The 22,883-nt window shown below is 40.6% G+C and overlaps 1 protein-coding gene across 2 annotated transcripts in view; it reads left to right on the top strand.

Moving 5' to 3' along the window:
- Positions 1 to 5,031: 5,031 nt before the first annotated feature.
- Positions 5,032 to 22,883, top strand: part of LOC115153274 (regulator of G-protein signaling 7) — a 108,548-nt gene continuing 90,696 nt past the window's right edge. Inside the window, exons 1-2 of one of the 2 annotated variants that reach the window (XM_029698538.1) lie at positions 5,032 to 5,284; positions 6,175 to 6,290. In XM_029698538.1, the coding sequence (XP_029554398.1) occupies positions 6,213 to 6,290 (78 nt within the window). In that variant the 5' untranslated portion in view covers positions 5,032 to 5,284; positions 6,175 to 6,212. The remainder of the gene's footprint in view (positions 5,285 to 6,174; positions 6,291 to 22,883) is intronic. The other variant, XM_029698539.1, reaches the window with a different exon arrangement.

Here is a 22,883-nt window from a genome sequence, read left to right as displayed (position 1 = left end):
TACTGTGGATATAGATACTTTTGTACCTGTTTCTTCCAGCATCTTCACAAGGTCCTTTGCTGTTGTTCGGGGATTGATTTGCACTTTTCACACCAAAGTACGTTCATCTCTAAGAGACAGAACGCGTCTCCTTCTTGAGCGGTATGACGGCTGCATGGTCCCATGGTGTTTATACTTGCATACAACTGTTTGTACAGATGAACGTGGTACCTTCAGGCGTTTGGAAATTTCTCCCAAGGATGAACTAGACTTGTGGAGGTCTACAATTTTTTTTCTGAGGTCTTGGCTGATGTCTTTTGATTTTCCCATGATGTCAAGCAAAGAGGCACTGAGTTTGAAGGTAGGCGTGGGAATACATCCACAGGTACACCTCCAATTGACTCAAATGATGTCAATTAGCCTATCAGAAGCTTCTAAAGCCATGACATAATATTCTGGAATTTTCCAAGCTGTGTAAAGGCACAGTCAACTTAGTGTTTTTAATTTTATTTTTAATTTCACTTTTATTTAACCAGGTAGGCTATTTGAGAACAAGTTCTCATTTGCAACTGCGACCTGGCCAAGATAAAGCAAAGCAGTTTGACACATACAACAACACAGAGTTACACATGGATTAAACAAACATACAATCAAAAATACTGTAAAATCTATATACAGCATGTGCAAATGAGGTAGGATAAGAGAGGTGAGGCAATAAATAGGCCGTGGTGGCGAAGTAATTACAATATAGCAATTAAACACTGGAATGGTAGGATGTGCAGAAGATGAATGTGCAAGTAGAGATACTGGGGTGCAAAGGAGCTAGATAAATAAATACAGTATGGGGATGAGGTAGATTGGATGGGCTAATTACAGATGAGCTATGTACAGGTGCAGTGATCTGTGAGCTGCTCTGACAGCTGGTGCTTAAAGCTAGTGAGGGAGAAATGAGTCTCCAGCTTCAGAGATTTTTGCAGTTCATTCCAGTCATTGGCTGCAGAGAACTGGAAGGACTGGAAGTTTATGTAAACTTTTGACCCACTGGAATTGTGATACAGTGAATTATAAGTGAAACAATCTGTCTGTAATCAATTGTTTGAAAAAATTACTTGTGTCATGCACAAAGTAGATGAACTAACCGACTTGCCAAAACTATAGTTTGTTACCAAGAAATTTGTGGAGTGGTTGAAAAATGGGTTTTAATGACTCCAACCTAAGTATATGTAAACTTCCGACTTCAACTGTAGATCTAAATGTGTAAAGATAAGTCAAATAAGGCACGTCTGGCATTTTCTAAAACTATGTCTGGCTAGCAGTAATCACTATTCTATTATCATTGCACTAGTTTGGGAAGTGTTCTGTCTTGAACCACCAGATGGCTCTAATGTTCTTTACTGTGTGAATTCCCTGAACTGTGTATGATCCTGTGAAAAAACACAGACATCTGAAATAAAAGAACATAAGCTTAAAGTACATCCTCCATTGTTTGATCAAATATAGAGGAAAAATGTATTGCATTTGTTTTTCTATTGAAAAATGAATGAAAAATAAAACGAAAACTGGGCTTTTTTATAATGAGCAAAGACTTTGTTTTCATCTTGGTCATACGATAAATATTTGCATACATTTTGCAGCGAACAGTGATAGCATCTACCTCCAGAGCTCCATATGGTCCCCCTAGGACTGCTGCACTCAGTTGTAGCTGACTTTTGTGCATAGATCAGTCTTGGCAAGTGGGTAAGAAGGATGCAGGGAATGTGACATATGTTAAACCCACAGGGTTCTCTCACAGGATGGGCTACAATTCTCAGAAGGTACCCAGGTGGCCCAGTTGACCAGGCATGACTCTGTAGTTAATTATACGGAGGTGTTCAATATATGGAGATCCCCAGTAACATGCAGTCAATACTGCATAGAGGCAGTGCTTGACTTGGGTAGGAGCTCACCGGAACTGAGTACGGCACCTCGAATAGATATGGAATGATGGGAGAGGGAGAAAGGGTTCTAAAAGACTGTTCTGCTTGATGAAGTGAGAGGCCCCTAGATATGATTGTAGACAAACTGTTGGTGATAGATTTCCAGTTCTAGGCATCCTGGGTTAACTGCATGCACCCTAAACATAATGTCTATGGAAATACAAAGTATCAGTGGATTTATACATGCCAACAAATGTATGATACTGTGCAAGGTGTACTGACAGTCTTCAAGGACCATCTTATTGGATAATTCTGATCCTTTGAAAACATTTTTTCATTACATGAAGTTTAGGGGAAATATGAAAGTGAGATGGAGGAACAGGGTGTGGGTTGGGATGAGACACATGAGTCTTGAAGCTCATTTCTGTGCAAATCCTTTGCACTCTGACAGTGGTGTGCCTCCCAGTCAAAGATGCTGCAGCTAAAGAGGTTGTTCATTATTTCTGGATATTCAGGACTGAGTACAATGCATTTATTTGACCATAGCAGCAAACAGGACTGAAGACAGAAAAAAAGTTAGTACACAATGTCAGCTAAACCCGAAAGCTATACATACTGTGCATGCATAATGAAGTAAATGGAGATGTATTGTAGGCAACCAAGTTCTGGGACACTGTAAAGTCCATGGAGAATATGAGCACCTCCTCCCAGCTGCCCATTGCACTGAGGCTAGGAAACAATGTCACCACCAATAAATCTACGATAATCGAGAATTTCAATAAGCATTTCTCTATGGCTGGCCATGCTTTCCACCTTGCTACCCCTACCTCGGTCAACAGCTCTGGACCCCCCACAGCAACTTGCCCAAGCCTCCCCCATTTCTCCTTCACCCAAATCCAGATAGTTGATGTTCTGAAAGAGCAGAGGATCCCTACAAATCATGCTGGCCTAGACAATCTGGACCCTCTCTTTCTAAAATTTTCTGCCGCAATTGTTGCAACCCTATTACTAGCTTGTTCAACCTCTCTTTCGTATCGTCTGAGATCCCTAAAGATTGGAAAGCTGCCGCGGTCATCCCCCTCTTCAAAGGGGAGACACTCTTGAACCAAACTGTTACAGACCTATATCTATCCTACCCTGCCTTTCAAAGGCTTCAAAAGCCAAGTTAACAAACAGACCATTTTGAATCCCACCGTACCTTCTCCGCTATGCAATCTAGTTTCCGAGCTGAACATGGGTGCACCTCAGCCACACTCAAGGTCCTAAACGATATCATAACCGCCATCGATAAAATAAAATACTGTGCAGCTGTCTTCATCGACCTGGCCAAGGCTTTCGACTCTGTCAATCACGGCATTCTTATTGGCAGACTCAACAGCCTTGGTTTCTCAAATGACTGCCTCGCCTGGTTCACGATGCAGACTTGGTTCACCAACTACTTCTCTGATAGAGTTCAGTGTGTCAAATCGGAGGGCCTGTTGTCTGGACCTCTGGCAGTCTCTTTGGGGGTGCCACAGGGTTTAATTCTCAGGCCGACTCTTTTCTGTGTATAAATCAATGATGTCGCTCTTGCTGCTGGTGACTCTCTGATCCACCTCTATGCAGAGGACACCATTCTGTATACCGTAATTTCCGGACTATAAGCCGCAACTTTTTCCCACGCTTTGAACCTCGCGGCTTAAACAATGACGCGGCTAATATATGGATTTTTCCCGCTTTCAATTTTTTTTTATAAAAAAAAAAACACGTGACGTGCTCAGTTTTTTGGCGGCATGAAGCTTTCATTAGACCAATGAAATTGCCGAACGGGTTAAGGTCAAACAACTTTTTTGTTTACTGTTTAGATTAAATCGAGCGCTCTCAAACTTCCCATCATTCTGATTACGGTAGTCATTTTGTCACCCTGATTCCTGGGGGCACAACAAAGTATTTGCCACTCGACATCAGTGTAAATCGTGCATTTAAGGTAGCGCACCGTACAGACGAGCTTCAATGCCATACAACTCTCCTTCCGTGACCTCCAACTGTTCTTAAATGCTAGTAAAACTAAATGCATGCTCTTCAACCGATCGTTGCCCGCACCCGCCCGCCCGCCTAGCAACACTACTCTGGACAGTTCTAACTTAGAATATGTGGACAACTACAAATACCTAGGTGTCTGGTTAGACTGTAATCTCTCCTTCCAGACTCACATTAAGCATCTCCAATTCAAAATTAAATCTAGAATCGGCTTCCTATTTTGCAACAAAGCCTCCTTCACTCTTGCTACCAAACATACCCTCGTAAAACTGACTATTCTACCGATCCTTGACTTCGGCGATGTCAATTACAAAATAGCCTCCAACACTCTACTCAGCAAATTGGATGCAGTCTATCACAGTACCATCCGTTTTGTCACCAAATCCCCATATACAGCTTACCGATCATTGCATCTGTACACAGCCTGTCTGAAAATAGCCCACCCAACTACCTCATCCCCATATTGTTATTTATTTTTTTGCTCCTTTGCACCCCAGTATCTCTACTTGCACATTCATCTTCTGCGCATCTATCACTCCAGTGTTTAATTGCTAAATTGTAATTATTTCACCACTATGGCCTATTTATTGCCTTACCTCCCTAATCTTACTACATTTGCACACACTGTATATAGATTTTTCTATAGTGTAATTGACTGTACTTTTGTTGATCCCATGTGTAACTCTGTGTTGTTTGTGTCACACTGCTTTGCTTTATCTTGGCCAGCTCGCAGTTGTAAATGAGAACTTGTTCTCAACTGGCCTACCTGGTTAAATAAAGGTGAAAAAAAATGAAAAGAAAAGAGATTTAATGACCTAAATGCTAATCAGATATCTCTAGGCTATGTCAATATGATTAACATTCTAGCAATGTATGCTTAGAAAAGACAAATTAAAATGGCTCTTGAATATGCGAAATGTAACAGTGTGTACAGAAATATAAGCAATACATAAAGTCTACAGGGATACATTTATTTATTGGTTTTGGTCGGGACTCATTACAATAATATATGCAATTTACTAAATGTGTATTCCCAATCATCATCAATACTGTTTTATAACAACAACATAGCGCTATCCTACTTCAAGCTGACGGTCCCTGTAAATTTACAAGATAGGGGAGTGGATTTCTTTCACATGATTGGTCATGGATCGAAGCACGTTCACGTTATTCTGCGCGTCCATGCTTCAGCATCATTGTGGAGAGGAGGGAAGCGGTAAAAGTAACAACCAAGTCTGCATCGTTTGCTTGCCTTTTCCCATTGCCAATGAATTGTCCTCGCATTCCTATGTCTTCCAGTTGACATACTGCACGCACGGCACACCAGTTCTGCAAAGAAACAGGATATTCGCAGGCTGTGCGTTTTTCAGGTAAATCATCAAAGAACGATTTCTTATGTACTTATTGTCATTTTATTCCCCATAGATTAACGGTCGATAAAGGGAGCGGGCATTTTTGCAGTATCTGTCCATGCTCCTGATATCATAGGGGTCTTGTCTTGAAGGAGACATTTCATTGACTGTTAGCTCTGCGATGATGAGAGATTTGTCTTTATCGGAAGAATCCTTGAAAGGATATTGTGGGTATCTTTGGAGGTGACGATAAAGATGCTGAACCTCGAATGCACACAGAATACCCTCGAACATTTCTCACCGTCTGTAATTAAACGGTCTTTTGTATCCTTTATACTTACGTTTTATCTTACAATGACACTAAATGAAATATTTGTGTAACAACTCGGGCCTATTTTCGATTTAGAGCTTGGGTGCACGTTATCTTGCCACGGTGTGTGCTGCCTTCTCGGATCCCCGGCTATTGAATTCTCCAATGTCAATAAGCACTATCCTATAGCAGTCATCTTAGGCTACATATGATAATGAATACAGAAATCAATAATGTCTTTGTATCAGCTTTCATTTAAGCTAGACATTATGCATTTGTTTAATAAGGTGGAATACTGAAGGAATTAATAATGACAGAAGACAAAAATAATAATGATGACGATCACATCACTGTAATTACTACTAGTTGTACTAAATTGAACCAGCCATAACATGTCGTTAATACATCAATTAGTTGATCACCATTAACATTTCTACCATGTTAGCATATGATTAAAAACAGACTCACAACTGATAGGTTATTTAAATGTGCATAGCTATGCAAAGGAGAGAGTTGCATTGGGCATTTTGTTTTTTTGTGGATTCTTCTATAATGTATCCATGTTATAATGTTATCCACTGTCCAATCTCTGCTTCAGCACCTGATCATTGCTGACACTGTTCACCCTTCTGGATCATGGCACAGACCAACAGCATGGGGCAGGGGAGCAATGGAGTAGCCGATGAATCGCCGAACATGATTGTATACAGAAAGGTAAGATGTGCAGAACAGTGCTTAACCCTTTACACTCGTGGGAATTGGCCTATATGGATAGGGCAGAACTGAAATGTTTCTTACAGAAGAAGTATGAAATGCATAACCATGGTAGCAATGTAAAATGAGCAGTTTGTATATTATGGAAAAATTATTAGACCAAAGGTGAGAACACAACAGTTGACATGACCAAGACTGAATCCAAACATTGCACTGTTGATTTTGTGTGCATTTTACATTTATTGTACTTTGTGTTGAATTTGTTGATATCTGAAAATATTCTGGATACATTCAGTAACATGATAAGAATATTCCTGGAAAATAAGGGGTAGGTACAACAAGACAAAACAATTAAAAGGGTTTGAGTGAGAGGACTAACTGGTGTCTCCAAGTGTGCACCGTTCCTAAGTAATTTCAATGCACTTTTATGACTCAAAGAAGAGTCTTCAACTATAAGGTGCTTTTTTGAGCTCTCCTAACTGTGCTGTTGAGGAACTAGAGGAAGCACACTTGAAGTTGTTTTGAACACAACACTGGATCCCCACCATCAAACAATTACTGTTGTTTACGAAGTCCAAAAACGGTCCATTATAAATTGTAATCTGGGTCAGGTGGGCATCATTTGAAAGCTTATTCTATTACCAACATGACTAGCTAAATTATACAATTCAATATTGCAGTGTTAGGCTTTCACAATGCAATTCAGGGAAACAAATCATAATTTCTGTGTGCATAGAAAGGAGTCGTTAGTCCAAATTTCTTCACAATAGACAAACAGGATCATTCTGTTCAGAACAACCCAGTGTATGACGCCATGTCATCTTGTAACTGTATATCAAACATAGTGATCATAAACGTTGACACTCTATATGACATGCATTTTATGCTATGGAAATGTGAAGTGCACATTTGGACTCAAAGGTGTTTGTCTTGCTTGTATGACATCAAAGCGGTATTTATTATAATCCTCAACGTCTCTTCTTCGAAAATACATAGACCTCTTAATTTACAGTATTTCCCTCACTCAGACAACAAAAAAATTGCAAAAGTTGCCTGATTAGGAGAAGGGATAGGGGCAACTTCTTGTTGCACAAGGTGCTCAAGTTCAGAACGGCTGTCAGTCAAAACCCACACAGCGCTGTGAAGCGCAGAGACAGGGCTCTGACATCATGTATAGCTCGTTACTGTACAGCTACTGCATTCCAATATAGGCATGTATCAGTGCCCAAATCAGCCATTTTCAACCTGTATACGGGTACGAGTGTAAAGAGTTAAATTGGGTGAAAACCCATTCAACCTCAGTGCACTTTGGTGTGCTGTACTTTAGTAGTGACACCTTCCCTGTGGCTCAGTTGGTAGAGCATGGTGTTTGCAACGCCAGCATGGTGTGTGCAACGCCAGGGTTGTGGGTTCGTTTCCCACGGGGGCCAGTACAATTATATATATTTTTTAAATGCATGAAATGAAATGTATGCATTCACTACTGTAAGTCGCTCTGGATAAGAGCGTCTGCTAAATGACTAAAATGTAAAATGTTATAGGCTGATACAAATTCAATGCTAAAGGCTACACATGTTGAACTAAAAGGCTTTGACTGTACTGGAATTATGTCCATGATTTGGTGTTGTAGCGTGAGCTAGCTATGTGTGCTTCAAATGAGCGTGTGACAGGGGTGTCACCGGGTGCACAGTTGCAAATGACTGTCACTGGGTGCACAGTTGCAAACATGCATAGACAGACACTTGTGCTTGCATGCTGACACACTCAGGTCACATGCTCTGGTTTGCTCTGGTTCTATATGTATGACATTCAGCCATTTTGAACCAATTCAGTTACATATTTTGGAGCAAAAGAAAGGAAATGGCAATAGAATGTCTAGTATGTTGTCAATGCAGTATTTCTTTAGATTCAGCTGTGGAATCTAGTCCATCAATGCAACTCCCCCCTGAGAAAGATAAATGTATTGATGTTCTGTCATGATATCTTCTTACTGGAATATATTCTTACTTCAAGCTTCAAAATAGCTTGAAAAACATTATGAAAAGTAACGAGCTCTTTCCCAACAATGCAAAGTAAAAAAAATTGAAAAATGTGCAGAAAAAAATACAAAAACAAACAGTAACACAATAAAATAACAATAACGAGACTATATACATGGAGTATGTGCAGGGGTACGAGGTAGTTGAGGTAATTGAGGTACTATGTACATGTAGGTAGGGGTAAGTGACTAGGCAATCAGGATAGATAATAAACAGAGTAGCAGCAGTGTATGTGAAGAGTGTGAAAGAGTGTGAAAGTGTGTCTATTTGTGAGTGTGTGTGGCGTCAATATGCATTTGTGTGTGTGTTTTGTGTGTGTGAGCGTATGTAGTGTGTGGAAGTGTCAGTGTTGTATGTGTGAGTGTGTGGGTAAAGTCTAGTGAGTGTGCATAGAGCCGGTGCAAAGAGTCAGTGCAAATAAAAAGGGGGTCAATGCAAATAGTCAGGGTAGCCATTTGAGTAAATGTTGAGCAGTCTTATGGCTTGGGGTAGAAGCTGTTCAAGAGTCTTTTGGTCCCAGACTTGGCACTCTGATACCGCATGCTGTGGGTAGCAGAGGGAACAGTCTATGACTTGTGTGTAGGGCTGACCCCAATTTGTCAACTGGTCGATTGTTTGGTTGTTAGGCTGTTGGTTGACCGAGATTGTTTTAGTCGAGCAGTAACAAATATACAGTTGAAGTTTACATACACCTGAGCCAAATACATTTAAACTCAGCTTTTCACAATTCCTGACATTTAATCCTAATAAAAATTCCCTGTCTTAGGTCAGTTGGGATCACCACTTTATTTTAAGAATGTGAAATGTCAGAATAATAGTACAGAGAATTATTTATTTCAGCTTTTATTTCTTTCATCACATTCCCAGTGGGTCAGAAGTTTACATACACTCAATTAGTATTGGGTAGCATTGCCTTTAAATTGTTTGACTTGGATCAAACGTTTTGGGTAGACTTCCACAAGCTTCCCACAATAAGTTGGGTGAATTTTGGCCCATTCCTCCTGACAGAGCTGGTGTAACTGAGTCAGGTTTGTAGGCCTCCTTGCTTGCACACACTTTTTCAGTTCTGCCCACAAATTTTCTATGGGATTGAGGTCAGGGCTTTGTGATGGCCACTCCAATAGCTTGACTTTGTTGTCCCTAAGCCATTTTGCCACAACTTTGGAAGTATGCTTTGGGTCATTGTCCATTTGGAAGACCCATTTGTGACCAAGCTTTAACTTCCTGACTGATGTCTTGAGATGTTGCTTCAATATAGCCACATCATTTTCCTCCTCATGATGCCATCTATTTTGTGAAGTGCACCAGTCCCCCCTGCAGCAAAGCACCCCCACAACATGATGCTGCCACCCCCGTGCTTCACTGTTTGGATGGTGTTCTTCAGCTTGCAAGCCTCCCCCTTTTTCCTCCAAACATAACGATGGTCATTATGGCCACATTTCTGTTTGGCCACATTTCTCCAAAAAGTACGATCTTTGTCCCTATGTGTAGTTGCAAACCGTAGTCTGGCTTTTTTATGGCAGTTTTGGAGCAGTGGCTTCTTCCTTGCTGAGTGGCCTTTCAGGTTATGTCAATATAGGACTCGTTTTACTGTGGATAGATACTTTTGTACCTGTTTCTTCCAGCATCTTCACAAGGTCCTTTGCAATTGTTCTGGGATTGATTTGCACTTTTCGCACCAATGTACGTTCATCTCTAGGAGACAGAACGCGTCTCCTTCCTGAGCGGTATGACGGCTGAGTGGTCCCATTTCAGGTTATATCGATATAGGACTCGTTTTACTGTGGATATAGATACTTTTGTACCTGTTTTCTCCAGCATCTTCACAAGGTCCTTTGCTGTTGTTCTGGGATTGATTTGTACTTTTCGCACCAAAGTACGTTCATCTCTAGGAGACAGAATGCGTCTCCTTCCTGAGCGGTATGACGGTTGTGTGGTACCATTGTGTTTATATTTGTGTACTATTGTTTGTACAGATGAAGGTGGTACCTTCAGGCGTTTGGAAATTGCTCCCAAGGATGAACCAGACTTGTGGAGGTCTGCAATTTTTTTTCCGAGGTCTTGGCTGATTTCTTTTGATTTTCCCATGATGTCAAGCAAAGAGGTACTGAGTTTGAAGGTAGGCCTTGAAATACATCCACAGGTACACCTCCAATTGACTCAGGCTAATTGACATCATTTATCAGAAGCTTCTAAAGCCATGACATCATTTTCTGGATTTTTCCAATCTGTTTAAAGGCATAGTCAACTTAGTGTATGTAAACTTCTGACCCACTGGAATTGTAATACAGTGAATTATAAGTGAAATAATCTTCTCAGTGAACTATTCCATTGCGGAGGCCTAGACTAATAGCCAAAATGTGGTCAGAGGCTCAATATGGAGGGAGTGATGCAATTGCAGAGCCTCCAGTGGCATGCAGTGGCCAAATCGAGCTCCATACCGCATCATCATGTGCCTCCCAAATGTTTAACAATGTATATCTGTATATCTCTGTATATCTCCGCATTGACATGATTGGTTGACGGTAGGTGGGGACGGTACATCCTGTAGAAAACACAAAAGCACTTCCTTGACAACAGCTCTGTACTGCTCCTCGAAGTGCAAGAAGTATGAATGCCCTGATTCCTGCTGAGGCCGTATCATCGTAAATGCTGCATGGCCAGTGCAGACATCGGAGTGACCATGCGCCCAGATGCACAATGCAGTTCTCTCCAGAATGCGCTCTCTCTCACCAATTTGTGTACATTCATTGTTTCATAACTTCATTGTGTGAATTGTTTGTGTTTGATTGTTGGTGTATGTCAATTCCCCATTACAGTATCAGTAGTACATTTACCGTTAATTCCTATAATTTATAATCTACAATGTTTGTTACTTTGGTTATGTTAATTTCAGTTAATGCATTCAATATTATTGTAGTCTTCCCGTTATCATTGTTGAGTTAACATTGTTTGTAGAGTTCACAACCTATGCTACGCTTGTAAGAAACAAGTTTCAGTTTAAGTTCATTCCATTTTGGAGTTTTGTCAATTTAGTGATTGTCTTTTGTTTGGAGCACTCCTGTCAATGTTTAGGAAGGACATGCACACATAGAAGTAGGCCTATAGGCTCCATGGCCTGCTCGCAAATATAGGCATATCATTGTGCCCATTTGGGGATCTAATAGTATTTCTGATTGGCTTAACACACCACCACTAATGACATGTGGAGCTTTTCAAAGTAAAATGTTTTCTTAACCTCAAACAGCAAGCAAACAAAGTCTGTTTTTACTTCCATTAAGAATTACAATAGTTCCTCAATGTATTTCAAAAATCTTTCCAGGTCTCTCCCTTTCGATAACCACTCAGCGTGAAAGGGAAAAATGTCAGGCTATGATCCAGTGGAAACGTCATAAAATAGGCCTACCTGATTACTTCTTATCTGTGCTTGACTTGGACTGAAATATAGAGCATTCGGAAAGTATTCAGACCCCTTGACATTTTCCACATTTTGTTACGTTACAGCCTTTTTCTAAAATTTATGAAATTACTTTTTCCCCTCATCAATCTACACACAATACCCCATAATGACAAAGCGAAAATAGGTTTTTAGAAATTTTTCTAAATGTAATACAAATGTAAAAAAAACTCTTATTTACATAAGTATTCAAACCATTTGCTATGACACTCGAAATTGAGCTAAAGTGCATTCTGTTTCCATTGATCATCCTTGAGATGTTTCTACAACTTGATTGGCGTCAACTTGTGTGTAACGATCATCTGAAGGAGTAGACCAAGGCGCAGCGTGGGTTGAGTTCATCATCCTTTAATTTTGAACGGTGAACCAGTAAAGACCAAAACAAGAAATAACACAACAAACAAACTGTTTTGCAGGCTACACACAGCAATGCAAAAACAACTTCCCACAAAAGACAGGTGGAAAAAGGGCTACCTAAGTATGGCTCCCAATCAGCGACAACGAAGTACAGCTGTCCCTGATTGAGAGCCATACCAGGCCAAAACACAGAAATACAAAACAAGGATAGGGAACATAGAATGAACATAGAAATATAAAATATAGAACATACATCAAAACTCCAAAACACACAAAACAAACACCCCCTGCCACGCCCTGACCAAACTACTATAACAAATAACCCCTTTTACTGGTCAGGACGTGACATTGTGGTAAATTCAATTGATTGGACATGATTTGGGAAGGCACACACCTGTCTATATAAGGTCCACAGTTGACAGTGCATGTCAGAGCAAAAACCAAGCCATGAGGTCGAAGGAATTGTCCGTAGAGCTCCGAGACAGGATTGTGTTGAGGCACAGATCTGGGGTAGGGTACCAAAAAATGTCTACAGCATTGAAAGTCCCCAAGAAAACAGTTGCTTCCATCCAAACTGAGCCATATGGGGAGAATAGCCTTGGTCAGGGAGGTGACCAAGAACCTGATGGTCACTCACACAGAGCTCCAGAGTACCTCTGTGGAGATGGGAGAACCTTCCAGAAGGACAACCATCTCTGCAGCACTCCACCAATCAGGCCTTTATGGTACAGTGGCAAGATGGAAGTCACTCCTCAGTAAAAGGCATATGACAGCTCCCTTGGAGTTTGCCAAAAGGCACCTAAAGGACTCTCAGAACATGAGAAACAAGATTCTCTGGTCTGATTAAATCAATATTGAACTCTTTGGCCTGAATGTCAAGCGTCACGTCTGGAGGACACATGGCACCATCCCTACGGTGAAGCATGGTGGTGGCAGCATCATGCTGTGGGGATGTTTTTCAGCAGCAGGGACTGGGAGACTAGTCAAGATCGAGGGACAGATGAATGGAGCAAAGTACAGAGAGGTCCTTAATGAAAACCTGCTCCAGAGCACTCAGGACCTCAGACTGGGGCGAAGGTTCATCTTCCAACAGGACAATGACCCTAAGCACACAGCCAAGACAATACAGGAGTGCCTTCGGGACAAGTCTCTAAATGTCCTTGAGTGGCCCAGCCAGTGCCTGGATTTGAACCCTATCGAACATCTCTGGAGAGACCTGAAAATAGCTGTGCAGCAACTCTCCCCATCCAACCTGACAGAGCTTGAGAGGATCTGCAGCGAAGAATGGGAGAAACCCCCCAAATACTTGTGTGCCAAGCTTGTAGCGTCATACCCAAGAAGACTTCAGGCAGTCAAAGGTGCTTCAACAAAGTATTGAGTAAAGGGTCTGAATACTTACATGTAAATGTGATATTTCAGTTTTTTTATTTTTATGACATTTGCAAAAATGTCTAAAAAACGTTTTTTGCTTGGGGTATCGTGTTTAGATTAATGAGGTGAAAAAAACTATTTAATCAATTTTAGAATAAGACTGTAACATAACAAAATGTGGAAAAAGTCAAGGGGTCCTAATACTTTCCGAATGCACTGTATATACATATAAATATATATACATTTACACAAACATATACATACATACAAATACACACACACATATTTAAAAAATATATATATATATATTTTCCTTGATTTTTTTCCACTAACCCCACCACTCCTCCCCTAATTGGAGTAAACTAATGAACAACAACACTTCCAGCTTATACACACTATATACACTTTGCGGAGACAATCTATTTTACAATAGTTATATTTTGTTTGTTTTTAGTCCTGTCCTTCCTCTACCTCTACTTATGGGTATTATTTAATCTTTCCATAGAAACACTTCACTTTTAAAAACTCTCACTTCTGTGAGCTATCAATACAGAGGACTCAACGTGGTGTGGGTGAACCTTTATCATTAATAAACCTGTTCTGAAGACATCTAAATTGTGGTGACTGAACCTTATCCGCTGGCACCTATAGTTCTCTAGTGCCCGTTCTGCATGGTCCTCCTGGATCAGATGTTTAGTATTTTTCAAAGTGTCTCCTTTCATGCTGTAGCTAGTGAAAAACAATGGTACAATACTTTAAATCCTCCTCCTACAGCAGCCTCCCACTCCACTGGAAGAGAATGGCATTCAACGTTTGACTGTTTGAAAAATAGGGAAAACATTAAGGGTTGGAGGGGTGGGTGGGTATATTTGAACAGATTTGTTATTCTACATTTGTTTTAGCCGGAGTGTGGGAGGGACATTTTGTTACTTATTTGATTAAACAAAGGAAGCAGTTTGGAGAAACAGTATCAAAGACTCCCAGGCAGAAAACCATAGCATCCTCTAAGAGCATTCCTATTGATTTGTGGTCTTTTTGGCTACTCAATTACACATATGATGTCTCTTCCTTCCTCCGACTATTGATCTCAAACCCTTTTTAATCACTTAATGATTGGTCATGGGATATAATAATGTAAAAATGCAACTCTACAAAATATTTCATCCTGTGCAGTTCTGGCCAATTGTTTAAGTGCAAATCTCTGGTCTCCTTTTTGTCCTTCAATATCAACATTTAGCCCCCACACCTCAGGCTTCCACACATCTCATCCTCACGACTATGAAATTGAACCTTAATTTTAGTCAGGGTAGAACATTGGTATGGTAATGTAAATAAATGAGTAGCGTCTGTAAAATAAATGTCTAAGCAACCTCCTTTCACATGGCTTCGATATCAATGCATTATCAGATCTATTTCTGTTCTATGACTGATCTTTCCTGATCTCATATACTTTTCCATTCGGTCACTTCTTGGCCACTGCACAGTCACGAAATACTGGATGACCCACATCTGAAGACATTTCTAAGAGAGCTAACTCAAATTAAAAAAGTACTGTGGAGTGTGTTTGGGTGAACTGATGACCCAAGTGCTTTCACATGGACATGTATTGGTAGTCTGGCCCTCAATAGGAAGGAATATTTTCAAGTGGCTAAGATGCACTTACTTTCATGTGCAATGACTTTTATGAGTAAGCTTGGTAAGCTCTCCAATGTTGTCAGAGATCCTCAAAGCTCAGAAAACCCAACTAGACACTATTCTCATAATTCCTTACGTAATCCATTCCTTGCACAATATTTGCACAATCATGCCATTTCTCAGTTGTTTGAATTCCCTTTTTCAAAATGTATTGTAGGTCATCGTCAAATTCCTTTCCTGCAAAGAGTTTCATGAGATATTGGTCTCTGCTCACTAGGCATCAAATAAAGATACACTTTCTGATAGTGAATGGAGGTTTTACAGGGACTCCATTGGGAGTAACACTCCATATCCTCTCTCAGCTCTAGTTGTTTACCTCTAATGAAAATGGATGGAAAAGGGGTAGAGGTGCTGACCTGATTACAGGGGAGCTGTGTGCAGCTTTTCCTTCACACACATATGAATAGCATGCACTGTGATTACCTGATTTATTGACAATACTCTTGGGTGACACTGTTGTTAATTGCATAGAATATCCCACATGAAAACAATACTACAGTTTACTATAGTGCTTACTATATAATTCTGTAGTAAACTGCAGTATACTTATGGAAAAGGCCCATGGAGTTGGTGGAATCACCCTTTAATTCATGGCCACTTACGCAGCTGGGCCAGAGCACTTTAATTAGGTCAGGTGGGAATGTCCGACAGATCTCAACTCATTAAAAGGAGGAAATCGCCACCGCCCGACCATACTGCTTTCTCTCCCTTAACTCCGTCTAATCCAGACATTGTGTGCATCCATGAATCAACTAAATATACCACTTTGTGGTTAAATTAATTTCTGCCTCAGTCTCCACCATTCCTCTCAGTCACCTGACCCGTGACCATCTGTTCACCATCACTATTGTCAGTCATCTTACCTGTCTGGCTACACACACACAGATCCCAATAATCGTTCAATACTGTATAATACTATACTACACTCTGTAGTATCCCTTGATCATGTCTACTACTTGCTATGGAATTGTGTAGTATATTGTAGAATACACTAAATACTACATTATAAACTGGGTGGTTCGAGCCCCGAATGCTGATTGGGTGACAGCCGTGGTATATCAGACCATGGGTATTACAAAACATGTATTTTTACTGCTCTAATTACGTTGGTAACTAGTTTATAACAGTAATAAGGCACCTCTGGGTTTGTGGTACATGGCCAATATACCACGGCTAAGGGCTGTATCCAAGCACTCTGCGTTGCGTCGTGCATAAGAACAGCCCTTAACCGCGGTATATTGGCACCATATACCACACCCCTTCGGGCCTGATTGCTTAAGTATACTACAGACCGCTAAAACACTACAGTAAATACTACAGTAATGTCCGCAAAAACACTATAGTCCGCAAAAACACTACAGTAATTGTTACAGTATATTATACTACAGTATTTCATTTGCATATACCCTGACCATTATCCTCCCCCATATCTCAATTTGTGCCACCCATAAGTGAAAAACCTACAGTTGTGGCCAAAGGTTTTGAGAATGACACAAATATTAATTTTCACAAAGTCTGCTGCCTCAGTTTGTATGATGGCAATTTGCATATACTCCAGAATTTATGAAGAGTGATCAGATGAATTGTAATTAATTGCAAAGTCCCTCTTTGCCATGCAAATGAACTGAATCCCCAAAAAACATTTCCATTGCATTTCAGCACTGCCACAAAAGGACCAGCTGACATCATGATTCTCTCGTTAACACAGGTGTGAGTGTTGACGAGGACAAGGCTGGAGATCACGCTGTCATGCTGATTGAGTTCAAATAACAGACTGGAAGCTTCAAAAGGAGGGTGGTGCTTGGAATCATTGTTCTTCCTCTGTCAACCATGGTTACCTGCAAGGAAACACGTGCCGTCATCATTGCTTTGCACAAAAAGGGCTTCACAGGCAAGGATATTGCTGCCAGTAAGATTGCACCTAAATCAACCATTTATCGTATCATCAAGAACATCAAGGAGAGCGGTTCAAATGTTGTGAAGAAGGTACAGGTGTTCCTGGTCAAAATTGTGAGTGAGCCCACTCCCTTGGCTGAGAAGCAACCCCACACATGAATGGTCTCAGGATGCCCAAGAAAGTCTAGCAAGCGCCAGGACCGTCTCCTAAAGTTGATTCAGCTGCGGGATTGGGGCACCACCAGTACAGAGCTGGCTCAGGAATGGCAGCAGGCAGGTGTGAGTGCATCTGCACGCACAGTGAGGCGAAGACCTTTGGAGGATTCATCAGAGAAATTATGAATTAAAGTTAAATATGAGCACTTCACACGCCGCGCCTTGGTCCCCTTTGTACGACCCTCGTTACACTGTCAATCATCACATTAGATACAGAATTAAAATCTCCACCTAAGATAATTTTGATATCCTGAAATACATCTATAACTATTAATCTATTCTTGAAATAATATCCTGTTTTGTTTGTTGGAAGCATAAATATTCCCTAATAAAAACATTTCACTGTTGAAATTTACTGTTAAAATTAACCAACGTCCAGAGTGGTGAGTCTTACTACTGATGACCTCCCCTTTAAACGCACCTCTTAAAGGTAGATAACTTCCACTTTCTTCATGTCACTTTTGAGGGTTTTCACTTCTCCAAAGATAAAGTCTGATTTTTTAAATAGCCTCAATTTTCATTGTATTCTCCCTAACCATGACCTCCAAGCCATTTGCCCTTTCATCTATCTTTGCTGTCAAAAGCATATTGTTTTGCATCTCCAGAAGTGACATACCCTCTTGGCCTCTCATCTTTTTCCCCTGGGGCTTGACTGGAGTGTCGGGGTCGTAAGGTAATGGCCTGAGTTGGGGACTGGAGGGGCGCAAGTTGTGAGCATTGTTATCCGTGCTCACCGCATTTTCATCACCCATTGCAGTATTTCCCCCAACAGTTACATTCTGAAGAGGAGTACCCAAAATCATACCATCTTTTGTGGTTAATTGTCCATCTGACGATCTCTCCATTTCTTTCCTTTTGGTTCTGGTCGTGGAAGTTTCCATGTACGTTCGACAAGCTAGTTTTTGAGCTAGCTAGCTTATCTGGCTATCTAGTGTTGTCGCAAACTTAGTTTTAGAGGTGAATAACTTGCAGAAAGTAATCAATTACTTTGGTAAATAAACTAAACCATATTCATACGGGGTTTTATGACCGTTGAAATGATCCAGTCGTTATAATTGGGTAAGGAAATCCAATAATTCCTTCAGCTACCAAAACAAATGATCTGCACTGACCGCCATCTTGCGCGCCTCCTCCATGCTAGCCAGGCTCCCTGGTTCACGTCTCGCCCAAGCAGCCCAGCTTGGCACAATTCTCTCAGCCATATTAACACTTAAGTTCAAGAACTATCTAGCATACAGGCATGAGCTCAGATAGGCTACAAATGTTCATTTTGTTGCATCAAAACAACCTCTCCACCTTATCTAGCTAGCTAGTTACATTAGCTAATCAAACCAATGCTCAAATTATATACAATAGCATAATGCTGCAACAGTTTCAACAAACAAAAGTAGAATGTTATAACTATGTCTATTCTTACCTTGATCGTCATTATTTGCTACAATTCGGCCATATCTTCGATCTTACTTGGAGTCTTATCACAAAATCATATACGTGTCCAGGCAATGTTGTTCTGCACTAAGATGGCTGTTGACTGATGTTGCAGTATCTTAACCTGATTTATCCTCTTTTTCTGACAATTGTGTAATTAATAAACAACTTAGCTATTGAAATGTAACGTCAGGTGATAAGACCAGTTACAGAAAGTAGTACAATACCAAAACATAAAAAACAGTCATAAGTCAACCTTACCAACATGATTGTAATATAGTCATCAGTACTATTTAAATTAACCTACTCCTTAGCACAAACAAACAAGAATATGAACCAAAAATTATTCACTTTACTTTAATGTAATGGTGAATGAATGACACATTGTTAAATGTGGTAGCTGGAAGATGTCTGTGTTTGTCACATTGGCATAAATGGTCGGGAGATAGGCGCAGGAATGTGTAATAGAGGTTTTTATTTTACCCAAATTACGGCGTGCCGTGTAAAGGCACGGGGACGAAGACCAAACAAACACTATACAAAACACAGGGTTGAAACCCAAACAAAAGAGCGAGGAGTACCTCAAATAAATTACACAAGCGCACAATGATTAACACACGGGACGAGACCCGTAATCATCTGCGCAATCCACAATGGCACGCAATGTGTTCAGTGTTGAATATTGTCTACATAAAATAGCGTGGGAAGTGAGGAGGGGAATGTGATTCGTCTAGATAGAACAGCATTTCTTAATCCTTGTCCTGGGGACCCAAAAGGGTGCACATTTCTGTTTTTGAACTAGCACTACACAGTCAATTCAAATGACCAACTTATCATCAAGTTGATGATTTCAATCAGGTGTGTAGTGCTAATGCAAAAACAGTATATATTCCTACACTGTCCCTGTCCCACACTGGGCTTGACCCAGTGATCTTCTCCTCCTTGACAATGTAGCAACGGGTTTCAGCCACCCAAAAGGTCCCAATTGGATGGCTTCATCCGCACCATTTCAAGTTAGCTGTGGAGTGAGCTTACGGAACTTTCTTAACTCTGTTACACATTTGTATTTGATTATGTGTTAGTGTATGTCTGGGTTTCCTCTTGTGACCCACCTGCGCTCGGCACTACTCATTGATGTCGCCTCTCTCTCTTAGACCATTTTACTATACTTGTACTCCTCAGTCTTGCCTTCATCGTTCTTCAGTGAGACGAGGTGGTGGTATTGGGGGGTTGCTGTTGGTCTCATTCATCAGAGGTAGGCCCCCCCGATAGGAACACAGGGGGGAGAGAGGGTTAGATGGGAAGGAGAGTAAATGTACATGGTCTTATCAATAAGGCATACCGGTATAAATACAGGTATTCTGGTTGGAAATGGGGTACTTGTCGAGGCAAATAATGGATTACTAAACCTTCTAAAAAGACATTGAGGAGTTGAGGGGAGGATACTCACATGTACATGGAGAGCCATAGGTGGAGTTGACTCTGTACGTCTCCTAGTTGAACATCTCACTGGCATCCCAGCCATTAGACTAACAGAGAGAGCTTGAAGGGAACGGTGGTTATTGTGTGTCACAGTGTGAGTCTCACTGTGTCTGTCACCAGAGTGTTATACTACGAAGCAAGCTAGATCTACTCAGGAGCTGTGTTTGAATACTCATACTAACCGCACTAGCCGTACTATTTGTGACATAAATTGAGTATATAGTATGCTTATTGGTCGTAGTATGGATATAGTTAGTATGTCAAAAGTTCCCGGATGCAGTACTACATTCACTAAAATACGAATTATACAAGCAGTGGACACTATTTCCGTGCTTTTAGGGCCCATAATGAAGTTCTTCAGAAAATGGGTGTGGCTTCACAATGTTTTCAGATTTGAAGAAAATGGTGGAAAATATGCAGCTGAAGTCCAACAAGAGTGGATACAAATTCATTGCTTTAAGAAAATGTTGAGCAATGTAGTAAAGTAATGACTTTTCAAATAAGTTAGCTAACACGTTATGTTGGCTGATGATTTGTTGTCTACGCTGTCCTTACCAACCACATAGCATATTATTACAGTAGTATGTACCAGTGTGTTAGCTAGCTACCTAACGTTAGTTGGCCACTAATACTGTACATTGAACTTGCCAGTATATTAACTATGTGCTATCTAACTAACTACCAACGTGGGTGTTTCAGGGGAAGGGGGTGAATCTGATCTCAATCACCTAGGACTTGACAATGATTAATCAAATCTCCCCATTATTGACCATTTTTGCTCAATTTTAAATTGCCTTTTCATACAGCTGCAACTGTATATGAATTCGTAAATCAAGGCCTTTCTTGAGTTGGGCTCTGGGATGGAACAGCTGTTGAGCATCTGAGTTCATGATTGTTTGTGGGGGACGCGGTTGGGTGTGTATGTCTCTATGTGTATGTGTGTGTATCCCACAACTGTTGCTAGGGAGTAAAGATGTTAGGGACAATATAGGATGAATCACAATAATTGTTTGCTAAAATAATAATTGCTTGCCAAAATGTAATTTTTGTAATGGCAATCCTGGTAAGAGGTAACAATCATTTGCATGAACTACCTACATTATTACAAATATGAATTGTTAGTTATGGAAATTAAGAAAAGCAGGATCTTTTATTTATACATATTTTTTAATAGCTAAATATAATACAAATCAAGGTGAGGGCGATGGAAATGCTTTTGCCGGCTGATCTGCTTCTGTTCTGTGGGAGGCACCGTGTGCTCTTTTCGAAGGATGTGTCCCGGTCTCTTGGGGGCCCTGGGATCCGGGGGGACGAGAGTGGTCTGCCGGTCACTGGGAGGACAACCCAACTCGGGATGGGGAGGGGTTTTAGCGTGTGGAATAGTGGGGACAAATTGGAGGTTTACTTAGTAGCAATGCAAATATCATGGTATAGCTATATGGACACTCAATCACTATAGTACTTTTAATGGTGAGTTTACAAACATATATTATGATATATAGATTTGAAACTTGTATTTCATTATGGTAAATGGTGAAATAACTATAGCCAGTTATAATTGTAATGGCTTAGCAGATAATAAGAAAATACGGTCAGTATTTACCTAGCTAAAAGAGAAGGAATATAATATATATTGTTTACAGGAAACTCATTCAACAATTTTAGATGAAGTGGGATATTATAATATGGTTTAAATACCTCTACGGACCATAAAGGAAATCACACTACAAACTATCACCATCATGCACTTAAGGAAATCATGAATGTCATGGATATATTGGAATTAGCGTATATATGGAGGCTTAAATACCCTGACTTAGTGAGAAATACATCTTGATTACTTTCTTAAGTCATTCTCTCTGGCACCAAAAGTTTGAAAAAGGTTTTGATAGGGGACAGAATGCGGTCGGACCATCACATAATGGCATCGGAGAAGAAGGCAGACGTTTTACGGGCCCCTAACCGATTGTGTTTTTTGTTTGTTTATTAGCGTTGTTATTTTTTTACTTATTTTGTACATAATGTTGCTGCTACCGTCTCTTATGAACGAAAATAACTTCTGGACATCAGGACTGTGATACTCACCACGGACTGGCAGAATCCTTTTTTTCCTTTAACAAGTCTGACAAGCCCGACGTGAACGATATACTGCTTTCTCGGGAACAGGCCCAGATCCCCGTGATTTGTGTGAAGAGGAGGTGGAGAAAAAGGGTCCGGAGGGCGGACTGCCTTCTGAGAATTTGTAGGCGATCAAATAAATCCCCACTTCCTTCCATTCTGCTAGCAAACATACAATCTTTAGACAAAAAAATATATGACCTACGCGGAAAATTAAACTACCAACGGGACATTCAAAACTGTAATATCTTATGCTTCACGGAGTCATAGCTGAACGACAACACAATCAACATACAGCTGGCTGGTTATATGCTGCACCAGCAGGATAGAACAGCGGCGTCTGGTAAGACAAGGGGTGGCGGACTATGTATTTTTGTAAATAACAGCTGGTGCACGATATCTAAGGAAGTCTCGAGCTATTGCTCGCCTGAGGTAGAGTATCTCATGATAGGCTGTAGACCCCACTATCTACCGAGAGAGTGTTGATCTGTATTTTTCATAGCTGTTTACATACCACCACAGTCAGAGGCTGGC

Source organism: Salmo trutta, chromosome 18 (assembly GCF_901001165.1).
Source record: "Salmo trutta chromosome 18, fSalTru1.1, whole genome shotgun sequence".
Classification (NCBI taxonomy): domain Eukaryota; kingdom Metazoa; phylum Chordata; class Actinopteri; order Salmoniformes; family Salmonidae; genus Salmo; species Salmo trutta.
This window is presented reverse-complemented; position numbering and strand designations above follow the sequence as displayed.